Source organism: Megalops cyprinoides, chromosome 4 (genome assembly GCF_013368585.1).
Source record: "Megalops cyprinoides isolate fMegCyp1 chromosome 4, fMegCyp1.pri, whole genome shotgun sequence".
NCBI lineage: Eukaryota > Metazoa > Chordata > Actinopteri > Elopiformes > Megalopidae > Megalops > Megalops cyprinoides.
In genome coordinates, this window is record NC_050586.1 from 5994205 (window position 1) to 6007500 (window position 13296).

Consider the following 13296-nt stretch of genomic DNA (forward strand, 5'->3'; position numbering starts at 1 on the left):
ACAGAAAAGAAAATCCCTGTGAGGGTCTACCAAGACATCTGCACACATAACATACAACAGTGACTTCACAATATTTCCTTTCATTTTTTCTGCTAGGTGGCTGGTTAGGTGGTAAGATAAGGATGCTGGGGGTGGGGGGGGGGGGTTGTTAGTTTTTTTTTTTAAGTCAGTTTGGGCCACAGGATCTCGGGAGATCAGATCATACTTCTGCGTGTGCCACAAGGACCCCTCCTGCACCAGCATCAGAGTCACGGGACGATTCAGTCTGGCAGTGATTGTTCCTGCGGGACGATGCTACACACATTCAGGAAAAAAAATACACAATTTCTCCCACACAAAAATTATAAATAATAAAGCACAAAGAAAGCCCTCTGGTAATTCCAGTCTACATTTTGGATTCAACACAAAAAAACTGTTATTGAAAAGATGTCAAAAGATAACAGTTCATTTTTTTTTTTTGACCGGTTCTGACATCAACCAACAACCACACAACAAATGGTCTCTGAATCTGTTAGTGGCCGTCCACATGGGCAAGTTCTGGTCCTGGACACATGAGTCCCAGAGGGAGTGGCCACTAGGCTAACAGCATCACTGCACCCAGGCACCACACAGGTACCCTGTTCTAAAGCCAGTTTAACAAAGACAGCGTGCACCTGTCAGGTTTCACGGACATTGGAAACATGAAAATATTTGTCATAAACAAAAGATTTAAATCATAGCTGATCATTCAAAATTCTAATTCTACAACCATGACATCTCACTATTGTCATCAGACAGTGTAATTATTTTAACCATCTAATACTCCTAGCTTATCTAGACTGAGACCATGACTGGACTGTGTTAAAGGTCAAACGGAGTTTGTCACATGCAGAGATATGTGGCAGGAATGAGTGAAAGAGGGACAGGTTTGCTTCTGACATGCCTTTCATTGACAGGACATCACACAAGATCAGGTCATATTTCAACACAGTAAAGTGCAAGGCTATTATTACTATTATTATCATATTTCAGCTGAAGACACACATTAAAAAATAAACAGAAATTGACACATCTGGTTGGCTTCTGCCCAGAATAAGAATGAGAACAGTGGAAATTCACACGGAACCCTCCTATTGTCCTTGGAATGTATGTTAGTCGAGCTGGAGCAGAGGGAAAAGACTGACGATCCACTCACAGTAGCTCCAGGGACACTTCTTTAAGCTACTTCCACAGTAAAAACCCCATTCATACAATAGACAAATGTTTATAGTCTACACATATATTTTTTATATTTCCATTATTTTTTTTTCCTATCAAGATAAAAAATAATCTGTCTGGCTATAGAATGTGTGATAAATGTGACACTAGGTTATAAAAATGGCACATCAAACTCTATGGACAGCATCTTATTCAAATGATTTAACAAGGAACAGTACGCTTTCTCCCAGGTGAAATGAGCCAGCCAGTCAAAGACAAGCATTTAAAAGATGAGCAAGTGGCTGATCTGTATCGAGGGGCTCACACCACATGGCAGTATTTTTGTAAGGTCTGCACAGCAGTGGCACTAGGCCGCTGCCACCACTTGCAGGTCCTGGGGAGTACAGCAGGGAGAAGGGAACCAGCAAAAAGAATTGGGCTCACCCAAATCCTCTGCGTGTCCTTCACAGTCAGGCAGGCAATGGGAAAGACCACTTTAGTCCCACCCACTCCAGAAGCAGAGCAATCCTATAGGTGAGCCCCGCAGGACAGTCAACGAATCACGCAGAGGTGTTTCATAGCCCTACAAAACTCACCTAATCATGCAGGGTGAAATAAGCAGCATTTTGAAAGAAAGAAATAGAAAAAAAAACCCTAACACAACATATTCATTCACAAGAAAGACAACTGGAGAAGAAACAAAATCACTAAAACTACATTATCTGTGTAAAAACAGCCGGTTGACAATTAGTACATGCAGAAACTGTCTTACTGCAGCCTAACCACTGATTCTGTAAACCTGGCCTCGGCCACCTACACACAACAGGCACACTAGTCCTACATGTAGCAAACATACTGGGGTCTAAACTCAGTTACAAAGTAACAGCATTAAATCATTGCAGGCGGTTTTTTTTCTTACTGTACTCTTCATTTTTAAAAAGCCTACTATTGTCTGTTTAATCTTTTGTTCTCTTCACAAACAAACTACATAGCTGCACCACATATTCATCCTGTGTTTGTGTGTCTGTATGTGCGTGGTATAAATGTTACGCTAATGTGTTTAAAAGTATGAGATTGTGTCTGTCAGTCAACATGTCTGGGGGTGTCGGTGTGTAAGATCCAAACACCAGCTTGCACACAGTGATTTGACATTACTAGCCCATGTTTATAACTAACTTCCTTGCGGTGACCAACTCTTTCAAAAAGTAGAAAAAGGTGAAAGAAAATGGATCTCAGGTACACCTCAGAAGCGGGGGGGATAATCCCCACCCTCTAACACCCCTCCAACAAAAAAAACAAACAAAAAACACAAATCATGTGACTTGTGTGGAAGGGGTGAGTGTTTGTGGGGCTGTGGGGCTGTGGGGGGGGGGGTGTCAGTAATCATCCAGTGACAGAGTGTTGTCGTAGAAGAGGCTCTGCACGTCCAACATTGCCGCCAGCTCCAGGACGTGTCTCTGCAGAAGGCTGCTCTCCACTGTGTCCTGCCTGGGCAGCGGCGGGTACGACTCGGGGTAGCTCCGAGACTCCTGCGGAGACAGACACACAAAGGCCTTTCCAGCACGGAAACTCCGGACCTCTGTTTCGGACTGAAACGTGAACACGGGGGAACAGCGCGCGGCCTTTAGGGAAGAGCCTAACGACGCTAACGTTACCCGGAACAGTTTTAGGGAAGAGGCTAACGATGCTAACGTTACCCGGAACAGCTTTAGGGAAGAGGCTAACGACGCTAACGTTACCCGGATCAGCTTTAGGGAAGAGCCTAACGACGCTAACGTTACCCGGATCAGCTTTAGGGAAGAGCCTAACGACACTAAAGTTACCCGGAACAGCTTGTGTAGCCTCAGTGTGGCCGAGCAGAAGACGAAACGGATCAGCAACAACCGCAGGAACTCGTCCCCGTAGAACTGCAGGAAGGCTTGGTCTGAACAGGGATTAGAGAGGGAGGGAGGAGAACAGAGAAGGAGGGAGAGGGGGAGAGGGGATACAGAGAGAGGGAGAGAAAGGGAAAGGGAGAAAGGGATGGAGAGTGAGGGAGAGGGGTAGAGGGACAGTGAAAGAGGGAGAGGAAGAGAGGGATAGAGAGAGGGAAAGGGGAAGACAGAGAGGGGTAAAGGGATAGAGAGAGAGGGAGAGGGGGAGAGGGACAGTGAAAGAGGGAGAGGAAGAGAGGGATAGAGAGAGGGAAAGGGGAAGACAGAGAGGGGTAAAGGGATAGAGAGAGAGGGAGAGGGGGAGGGGGTAAGAGAGGGAGAGGGGGAGAGGAGACAGGGAGAATAGAGAGAGGGAGAGGGGGAAAGAACAGTTAAGAGGCAGTTTGAATAAATACATGAAGCAGAGATAAACAGCTCCAGTCATCAAGGGCTGGAATGGCTCTGGTCTCTTCCAATTACGTAATTCAACTCAGGCTCAAATTTGATCAAACTGCAATGTGGTTTGTCTGCAGCTCTAATTAAGGTTTGATTTGAGTTCTCTGTCTGTGCCTACTTTGTAATCGGTCCAATTTACAAAAAAAAAAAACTGCAAGAATGGAAATAATGCACCTTGTTCAAACGTATTACTAAAAAAAAGACAGCACTGGAGTTAGATTGACTCTCAGTCTCTCTCTAATCATCACAAGGAATTTGACCATCCGTCTTGGAAGCTATCCATGGAAATATTGACTTTAGTTACAGTACGTTAATCTGCTTCTGTAGGAGACTGGAGAAGAACAAGTCCAGATTCCTTATCTACCCCTTCTAGAGTACTGCAGCAACAGTATTCATCTGGTACTTAAACACATGAATTTTATAAATTTCTTTTCAAATTAAAAGGGTTCCACAGAACAAACAAACACATGGAAATCAAAAACTCTCTACTTAGGAACAATTTATTATCCTTTATTTTATCATTTATATACATATTCTATATTCATAATCTATTTATTGATACTTAAAACTTCAATGGTAAACAGTTTAATACAGAAGATGCTTTTATAATCTAAGGCTGCGGCTGTACCTATGGTGTGCGAGTGGGTGAGCATTTGGCCTATGTCACGGTACACTCTGCGCAGCAGCTCCTGGGCCTTCTCCCACAATCCCTCCCGCATGCTGCTCAGGCCGCACACCGACAGGAAGGCCATGAGCGGGCTGTACAGGAAGAGGGTGAAGAGGCTGCCGCGCTGTGATTGGTCTGAGAGAGGAGTGGAGGGGGGCGGGGTTAGACAAGGTGAGGGGCGGGGCAAAAGCGAAAAGTGGGGTGAAAGAAGATGCAGGATGGATCTAATATCTAATTGCTATTGGCTGAGTTCCCCCAAAGCTGAGCTCAAGCAAACAAGAACAAATACATTATTGTGTTGATGGAAACCTTATTACAATTTCTAACTACTTTTACAGCAAAAAACTACCTACATAGTCAATTCAGTAAAACTTATGCATATACAAGCTCTGATTTAATCATTATAATATAATTAACAGTATCCACTACAGAGTCCCTAAAAGCCAGTGGTAGAACTGACCAGCAGTGTCTGGATGTGAGGTACACACCTTGCATGCTTTTGGGATACACTGTGGGCGAGAGCAGACACACCAGCGGCTGACCGAAGAGATTTGAGAAATTCTGCAAGGAAAAAACGTTACACAATTACTGTGCTACGTGGTACCGTGCTATCATATCCTCAAACACAGTTCTGTACCTCAGCTTCTCGAGTTCTACATTATAAAATGTGTCCTGCAGTATACAGATCTGTTTAAGATCTGTCTGGATACCTGCAACACTTAGTTCATACTTTATTATTATACCATTTAGTTCTCTGCAAAAGCAAAATCCAGGGTTCTAGAAAACAGTATTGCCTGTATTTCTGTATGATGGGCATAAAACAGGACACTAGAGGGCGCCATGGTACCAAAAACACTACCACTCCTTTTGGGTTGGATGTGCTTCAGGAAAAGCATAATGCTGAGATTTCAGCCCACAGTGTATCTATCTACTTGCATTTTTTTTCTTTTGCACAGCTATCATTTCTCTTAACACAATAGCACCTTCTTCTTGTTCTTGGCATTCTATTGTTCTTGCACAGGAAGAGGAAGAAGAATAGTTTTACTGTACCCAAAGGGAGAAATCTATACCATGGCGTTTGTAAAATGCTGCACAAAATTTGGCCCACATAGTCCAACAATGTACTATAACAGATGCGTGAAGCTGCTGCTTATGAGAGCATGACTGAAGACCCACAATGCCGTGCTCCCAGAGGTGGTGTGGCGTGACACAGTCCGAGCACAGCCTGATACATACAGTGAGTCAACATGTTTTATTGTTGGCCAGCTACCGTGACCCAGACCGATGCAGATGAAACCGATTACTGGCTGCCAGGGAGAAGGCCCCAGGTGACCCCTGCCTGGCGTAATGATGCATGTGCCTCTTATTCTAACTCACCTGTTGTATATCACACAAGACTTACTGTACCCACTGACCACTTTTCCCAGCCTCTCCCTGATTCTGCTGTCTGAATTTCCATAAAAATGATTTGATTGGATAATATTTTTAAATCATCTCAATCAGGAATTGCTCAAAGAGGTTGAGGGGCTGTCCTGTCTGCAGTAAACATTGCTACTGCCCCTTCCTTACAGATGGTCTGGGGGAAAGAATCTGCTACAGTGGGTTTTCTCATCCTGGGAACTGACACTCTGTGGGTCAGAGCTGATCTCTCGGCTCCAGGCATGGATGGGGGAAACGGGCTGGGAGGAAGGTTTGGGCGGGGGGGGGGCAGGTTTCCTCACCTTGTAGGCTGTGCTGTTGGAAGAGTCCACGATGACAAAGAGAGGCTTCCTGGTGAATGGGTAAAGGTCACCTGGGTGGAGACTGAAACACGTGGCACACACGTTAGGAGGGACGGAGAAGCCACAGCGTTAGCAAGTACCATGTCTTTCACGCTTCCACACTGACCGTTTCGCCTAATCATGGATCTCTGACCCTGAGGATGTTTACCACATGGAAACGGTGGAATTAGACAGATTTCTTACGCTTCTCTCAGTTCGTCTACAAGGCACGACATAAACACTTTGCTTTGCTTTAGCATTCTCCAGGCTCTAACACTTCTCTCTGCTGTACTGTGAGTAGATCTCTCTCCTACACTCAGCTCAGCTACACTGGGTTCTCCATGGGGTGGGACACTGGGTTAAGGTTATTTATGGGTAGCTTCTTTGCTGGTACAGCTTGTAGTTACTCACCAGTGCATCTCTTTCTGCGCCTGGTTCCGCTTCTGCACTGCCTCTCCGTTGATCACGTCCCGGGTGGTGTTGGTGAGAACTCCTCCAAAGTCATAGGGACCTGAAAGAACACGCAGAGTATGTACACGCTCACGAGACAAAACACACACACACACACACACACCCCACTTACAAGACATCATACAAAGGAACAGAAAATAAGGAGGAGATGTCTGGAGAAGGAAAGCCACGAACAGCTGAAAGGAAAAGGAAGTGCTGAGCAGGTTTTTATTCTTGAGGGTGGGACGGGTTTATTGATTGGGTAGGGACTGTCTAAAAACCTTGCTCCAGAATCTTAGTCGGAAAATTTAAGTGTCTTCTGTACATCTGTATACAACAGACAATCAGACACACACAAACAACCCTGCAGTGAAAGACAACAAACCAGGCAGCTGAAACAACCTTAATCACTCAAAAAATATGATCAGACAGTCAACAAAAAGTTATAGGGCAGGTTATAAGCTTCATCTGGCACAGTATCCAGGCCCTTGCCGGCTGTGATGGCCAGCACAGAGGGGGACATCTCCACCCTCATGCTCCCCAGTCTACCCCCTTTCATCTACACGTGAAACCACAGTCCTTCTGCCTGTGATCAGGGCGGAGAGGGCCGGGACGGCGGCCTCTCACTCTCTCATGGGGCTGTGATGATGGCCCTGTTATTTCATAGGAGCAAAATCAATGGACTTTTAAGCATGGGGTGAATCGATATGTCAGAGTGCTGTTTATCTAATGTAAGTAACAGGGGTGGAGGGGGAGGGTATTGATTTATATGGGGCAATGAAATGTCCGTTGGGGCTCGGGTACAACGCAGCCACGTTCAAAGCCTGCTGCTAAATCTGTCTGATTTAAGAGACCGTCGGGATGACTTCATCACCTGGACACAAAGGAGAACGGGAGAGCAGAGGATGCAGGGAAGGAGGAAGAGAGGGAAGAGGCAGAGGAAGAGGAAGAAGTGGGGGGAGAGGAAGATGAGGTTAAAAGAAGGTGGAAGGAGAAGAAGAGGAAGGGGGGAAGATGAGAAGGAGGAGGAGGAAGCAGTGCTTGTTTTTTGATGCTCTAAACAGCTGCAATGGGCTTGAGATGCATGGTTTTCTCAGGGCAGTGACAGATGGGTCATGCTTCTGAATCATTCAGTGCAGAAAGCCCTTGGAGCAAGAGAGCTCCAGCTGATGTGAGGCAAACCACTGGCAGTTGGCGCACTGGCACACTTAATGACTGCTGCCTCCTCCTTTAACAGGGCACAATACAGCGGAGTGTCACCAGGGGGCGCTGTAGCAACAGCACACATATGAAGTCACAGGACAGAAGAGCATGTACAGCGTAGGTCTTGTGATGAAGGAATGGAGAAAATAGTGCAACGGATGATGAGAATGTGGAGGGGGGTACTGGTGCTGTGAGAGGAGCTGGAGGAGAAGGCTGTCCAAATACTGTGATGTGATTCAGTGGCTGCTCCCGGGACAAAGCAGGACAGCTGAAATGGACAGGTAATAGTGGACGAAGCGGCAGGGGGTACCTTCGTAATCAGATCGTCCCGTGGGAAAGACTCCGGTGGCGGAGAGGTACATCAGCAACACGCTGTTTGCTGGCAGCTCCTGAAACAACACCACAAAGCAGCCAATCAGAGATCAGAGGCTGTGGTGCCACAGGGCACAGATCAACCAATCACACACCATACAGTGTCCGCCAATGAAAGACAAGGTTTGAAACAACCAATGACAGTTTATACATTACTATACTATGGTAGATTGCTTGTAATACCTAACAAAATATGTTACGCATTCACTTCTGAACATCTGCAAATGCTTTAGACCCACAATAACGACAAAATAATAACAATGACCCCAAAACAAACAGATGCATTAGCTCATTAACAAAACCCCAGGTTCTGAATAACTCATCAAACAGCAGAAAGCAAGAGAATACATGAGGAAGAGCTTCAGAGGGATGAAAACAGAGTGAGAGTGAGCGTGAACAGCCTGTTGCGATTATGTAACCACGGTAACAGCCAAACCTCGAGAGAGGAGAGTGGAGAGGGAAAGTGATATTTGGGAGTCAGTGGGGGGGGGGTGGTGGCTACAGGAAAAAAGCTGCTGTCTCAGTTCTCAGTCTGTTTCCATCGCAGCCATATGGACGAGCAAAAGCCATTTATTCCACGAGAGTGTCGCTCACCACAAATGTGCTACAGTCTCTTACAGCAGGAGGAGAGAGAGAGGAAAAAAACGTTCACAGACTAGTGCTGTATCATCTGACAGGGCAGATTTTTTGCGACGGCGCTCGATCGATGGTGTGTCAGCGAATGAGGGCAGGGGGCAGGCGGGGGGGTTCAGGGGAGGGGGGTTAACGTATGGTGGCTTCAGCCCCCTGCCTGTGTCATCAGCCCTCCTGGCACAGACTACCCCGAAAAGCCCCTCGCCGTTGCTGGACGGCATCCCGGCCGCACAGCGAGGTGGCGGCACAAACGGGTCACGCCGTGGTCACGCCAAACCGGGTCGATCCTGCCTGGCCCTGGGTCTGTGAGGCGGTCGAGGAGCAGCATGCGGGCCATGTCCTGATTCTGACTCCGTCTCCGGGCCTGCCTCCGCGTTCGGGGGAAATATGGGTCCGGTCCCGGCTGAGCTGAGCTGCAGCGCGCTAATCAAATACAGGTCGCGTCCTGGTGGGGCTGCATCCGCCCTGGTTTTGTTTAGTACTGTCATACTCTTACGACTATCTTCAGCGGATTATTTTTCACCTGTTTTCCCCGGAGAGAGGGCCATGTGGATGCAGGCTGAACAGCACAGGCTTCCTCTGTCTCTGAAGGGGCTCATTAAACGTCATCACTGTCACCTAGGCAGGTGGAACCTCCTTTTACAGACTCCCTCGCCTGGCGGTGAGAGGAGCCGTATCTGGGGCAGGAATCCCTGGACCCGCCATATTGGACAGCACCAACTCCCCAGACAGCTCACGGGAGACTGCAATTACTCATTCTTTCAACCCTCTCAACTACATGTAATATTAAAAATCTGTAAAATGGTACATTCTGTAGCATTGCAGCCATTCATAATTTTAAAATACAATGTTCCATTAATTATTATATTGATGATTTCATTCTGTAGGGTACACTCATCGTAATCATCATTATATCATTTATTCTATTTGTAAATTACACAAGGGGTGTTGGACATTGTATTTGGTTTTTGCTCTGTCAAACCCCCTCACTACACAACTGGACCAAATTATGAGGGTAATTTAATGCACGTGACCATGTGTTTGAGGTTTACTATTCAGACAGCTAAAAACAGCAGGAAAAAAAATGTGTCAAAGCTTGCAAAGCATAGGATGCAATCATTGTAATAAAACATACAGTTAATCTTGTTATGCAAATATTTTGGAATGACTGTAATGATAATGTTTAACAAAAATAAATATTTATTTTACTGGTTAGTTGACTTATGAACCAGCACATTAAAACTCTGTTAGGTCCCAATGTGGGCCTCCTGGTGACGAGGATGGCTATGGGCGATACAGAAAAAGGGAGAGAGGAGCTCCTGTCGTGATTCCTCTGAGGGAGAGAGGACGTGGGTGTCATTGTGTAAGAACACAGTAAAAGAGCAACTCCAAAAAACACCATCCCACCAGCACTTAGCTGAGGCCACTGAGGCTGAAAGGAAAGAACAGTAGCTCTACGGAGGTGTAGAAATAACCAGATTACAGGGATGATGAGTATATCAGACTGTGTTAGACCCGTCTGGGTGTCTCTGTTTTTCAGAGCAGGGACAGACCTTGAAGGAGGCAGACAGGAAGGAGTAGAGCTGGCTGAAGGTGGGTTTGTACAGCAGGTATTTGTGGGGGTTCTCTCTCTTGGCAGGCTTCTCATTGGGCTCCTGTATGGAAACAAAAGAGCTCAGCTCAGCTCAGCTCCACACTGTCGGAACTCGGGCCAGGGACTCCAACCTACACGTGCGTGGGTGTGTGCGTGCGTGTGTGTGTGTGTGTGTGTGTCTGGGTTTGCACACATGAGTGCATGCCTGTGTATCCACCCATGTATGCGTGTGTTTGTGCACACATTTATTCATTTATTCACACATGTGCACATGTGTGTGTGTGTGTGTGTGTGGTGACTGACCCTCACTTACCAGTGTCCCTGGTTTGTTCATTTGTGTGGCCAGGTTGACAGGCTCCCGTTCCAAAGCTTGGAGCATGCGGAACATGTCAACAGTCAGCTCACTGAACTTCACCTGAGAGAGAGAGAGAGAGAGAGAGGGAGAGAGAGAGACAGACACAGAGACAGAAACAGACAGAGAGAAAGAGAGAGACACAGAGACAGAGAGAGAGAGATTATCATATAATTGCTCATGCAAGCACCTTCCCACCAAAGTTGTGTCAACACTCCATCATACATTTCTGCATGGTTTTATTACAGATAATTGTTTTATGTACCCGTGCTTTGTGTGTTTAATGTCTGCACTGTACTTGATGAGGGCTCGAACACGGCGATACACGCTGCCTGTCTCTGTGTAAACTCTGCTGTACCTGGTTGTTGCAGTTGCCAATGACAAGCGCATCCGCCAGGGTGAGCTGGCCAACCACCATGCCCTGCTCCAATTGCGGCACGCCCCCTTCCTGCAGCCGATGGGATGTGATCACCACGGCGTTGTCATCATTCAGCACCATCACAGGGTCCGCCTGTCACCGCATGGACACACACACACACACACATGCACACACACACACACGCGAACATGCGCGTGCACACACACACACACATGTACACATATGCCAGCACAAACGTACAGGCACACACACAAAGAGGGAGAAGAGGGGTGGGGTTAAGTCCTAGAGATACTGGGCAAGCTCACAGAGACACCCTCCATACAGACTTCTGATTGGTCATGCTTAATACTAAGACCTAAGGCCTGAGAATCTAGAGCTCAAACTCTAGAATCAAGAAATATTACCTCCTATGGAAAACCTGCCAGACCTAAATGGTTCTAACACAGTATATACCAAGAGAACAAAGAAAATCAATGCTATGTCTGCACTGACCCTACATACTACAGACACTCCCCATTTGTGGGGGAAGCTCTAGAGATGAAATCAGTAAATGCTGTACTATAATATAATGAGCAAAAACCTATATGCAAATGAGGATTCATTCCTACACAAACACAACATCCTTTGGAGCACAAAAATAGCATCATAATGAATTGAAGAAGTGATTGACATGTATAGACTAGTAATTATGCAATAATCAAGGATCTAATATGCATATTTATGCATGTAATGAATGGGTCCGGATTGGTAATGCTTGGTGAACATGCTGTCATTAGCAGATCTGCTAATGACAGAGGACTCCTGCCTTGTGAGGATCTCACCTCCACAAAGGCTGCAACCTCCTGCAGCACCAGGTTCCACTCCAGCTGGTCCTCAGTGTTAAAGCGCTGAGTGTAGTCCTCTATCTCATCTGACAGCTCCTGTATGTACACACACACACACACACACACACAAACACATGCACGCACACATACACATACACACACACATACATACACACACAAACACACACACGCACACACATACACACACACACACACACACACACACACACACACACACAAACACAGACACGCCTCAGCATATCGAGTTTTCAAATCCATCAAAAGGATTGAGGTAGATTTAAATCCACGTAAAGGCCTGAACCCTCACAACACTTTGGCAGGCGTATCAATGGCAAACTGAACATGCCACCGGTCACTGCACTAATGCCCAGAAGCCAGATGGACGTGGCTACTATCTGTATACTGCCCTTCTCAGTGCACGGCCAGTGCCTCCCTCTCCACCTCACCTTGACCAGGACCTTGACCAGGTCCATCTTGTTGAGCAGCAGACACACCACGATGTAGCGCGCATAGTACCGCAACTTCTTCACCACCAGCTCTGGCCTGGGGGAGGACCAGGGTGGAGCGAAGGAGGGAGGGAGAGGAAGAGAGGGCGGAGAGACGAAGAAGATGTGGTGTTGAGAACACATAGTCAAATAAAAATGCTTCCTGAACCAGGCATTTGTGTCTGGTGTGTGAAAGCTAGACCGCAATAGACGCTCACAACAACAATATCCACTGAGATTAGGAGTAACATTGTGCGGCATAGTGACTAAAAAGAAAAAATTTGGATTTCATGGTCATGGGCTGAGACATTGTGAGTCTTCCAACAAAGATCCTTTACCATCCCGTTGCTCTAATAATATCCAGCTTAAGTCTTTTTTGCACAATATGTAAGACTTAAGGCGTCATTTAAATTCACCCAGGCAGATGACTAAGGCGTCTGAAAAAAGAGACCTAAAATAAAAAATAATAATCACAGCACTGTCTCTGACCCTTCTTTTCCCTGTACTACCTGCCCTGAACCCTCACTCGGAGTCTTCCTGTATAATAAATGCATAATAATCACACATCGGCATTCTCTGAGGCTACAGCCACCTCCAGAGCAGTGTTTCTCTTTTGGGCCCCCGATTAAAAGGTCACTGCACTCTAATGACTCATCACAGCTCGCACAAGTAAACTAAACACATCGGAAAAGATGCATGTTTATTTTAACTGAAGACATGCCCAAACAAAAATACATTTAAAAAGCATGCTTGCGTGCCCGAAACAAATCAATGCAATACTACTGTAACCCACACCAAACCACTACCAGAAGTCGACACCCCAGCTTCAGCAAGTAAAAGTCCTACCATGTATTTGTTCTAGCCATTCACTAAACAAGGTGATTTCACTCATTAGCTCCTCTCCCTGGCTGAAGAGTTGTGCTAATTAAATTCAGCTGGTGTAGCGCATGGGTGGAACAAATACGTGGCAGGACTTTTACTTTCTGAAGCCGGGGTGTCCACCTCTGACCA

The 13296-nt window shown here is 46.3% G+C and overlaps 1 protein-coding gene across 1 annotated transcript in view; it reads right to left on the reverse strand.

Annotated features, from left to right (window-relative positions):
- Nucleotides 1-1319: 1319 nt before the first annotated feature.
- LOC118777253 (protein SCAI) overlaps nucleotides 1320-13296 on the reverse strand; it is a 34215-nt gene continuing 22238 nt past the window's right edge. Inside the window, exons 7-18 of the mRNA XM_036528050.1 lie at nucleotides 12247-12343; nucleotides 11777-11875; nucleotides 10935-11087; nucleotides 10538-10639; nucleotides 10184-10285; nucleotides 7936-8014; nucleotides 6384-6483; nucleotides 5934-6015; nucleotides 4701-4773; nucleotides 4174-4347; nucleotides 3000-3100; nucleotides 1320-2705 (exon numbers count right to left, since the gene is read on the reverse strand). Coding sequence (XP_036383943.1) covers nucleotides 2553-2705; nucleotides 3000-3100; nucleotides 4174-4347; nucleotides 4701-4773; nucleotides 5934-6015; nucleotides 6384-6483; nucleotides 7936-8014; nucleotides 10184-10285; nucleotides 10538-10639; nucleotides 10935-11087; nucleotides 11777-11875; nucleotides 12247-12343 — 1315 coding nt within the window. The 3' untranslated portion in view covers nucleotides 1320-2552. The remainder of the gene's footprint in view (nucleotides 2706-2999; nucleotides 3101-4173; nucleotides 4348-4700; nucleotides 4774-5933; nucleotides 6016-6383; nucleotides 6484-7935; nucleotides 8015-10183; nucleotides 10286-10537; nucleotides 10640-10934; nucleotides 11088-11776; nucleotides 11876-12246; nucleotides 12344-13296) is intronic.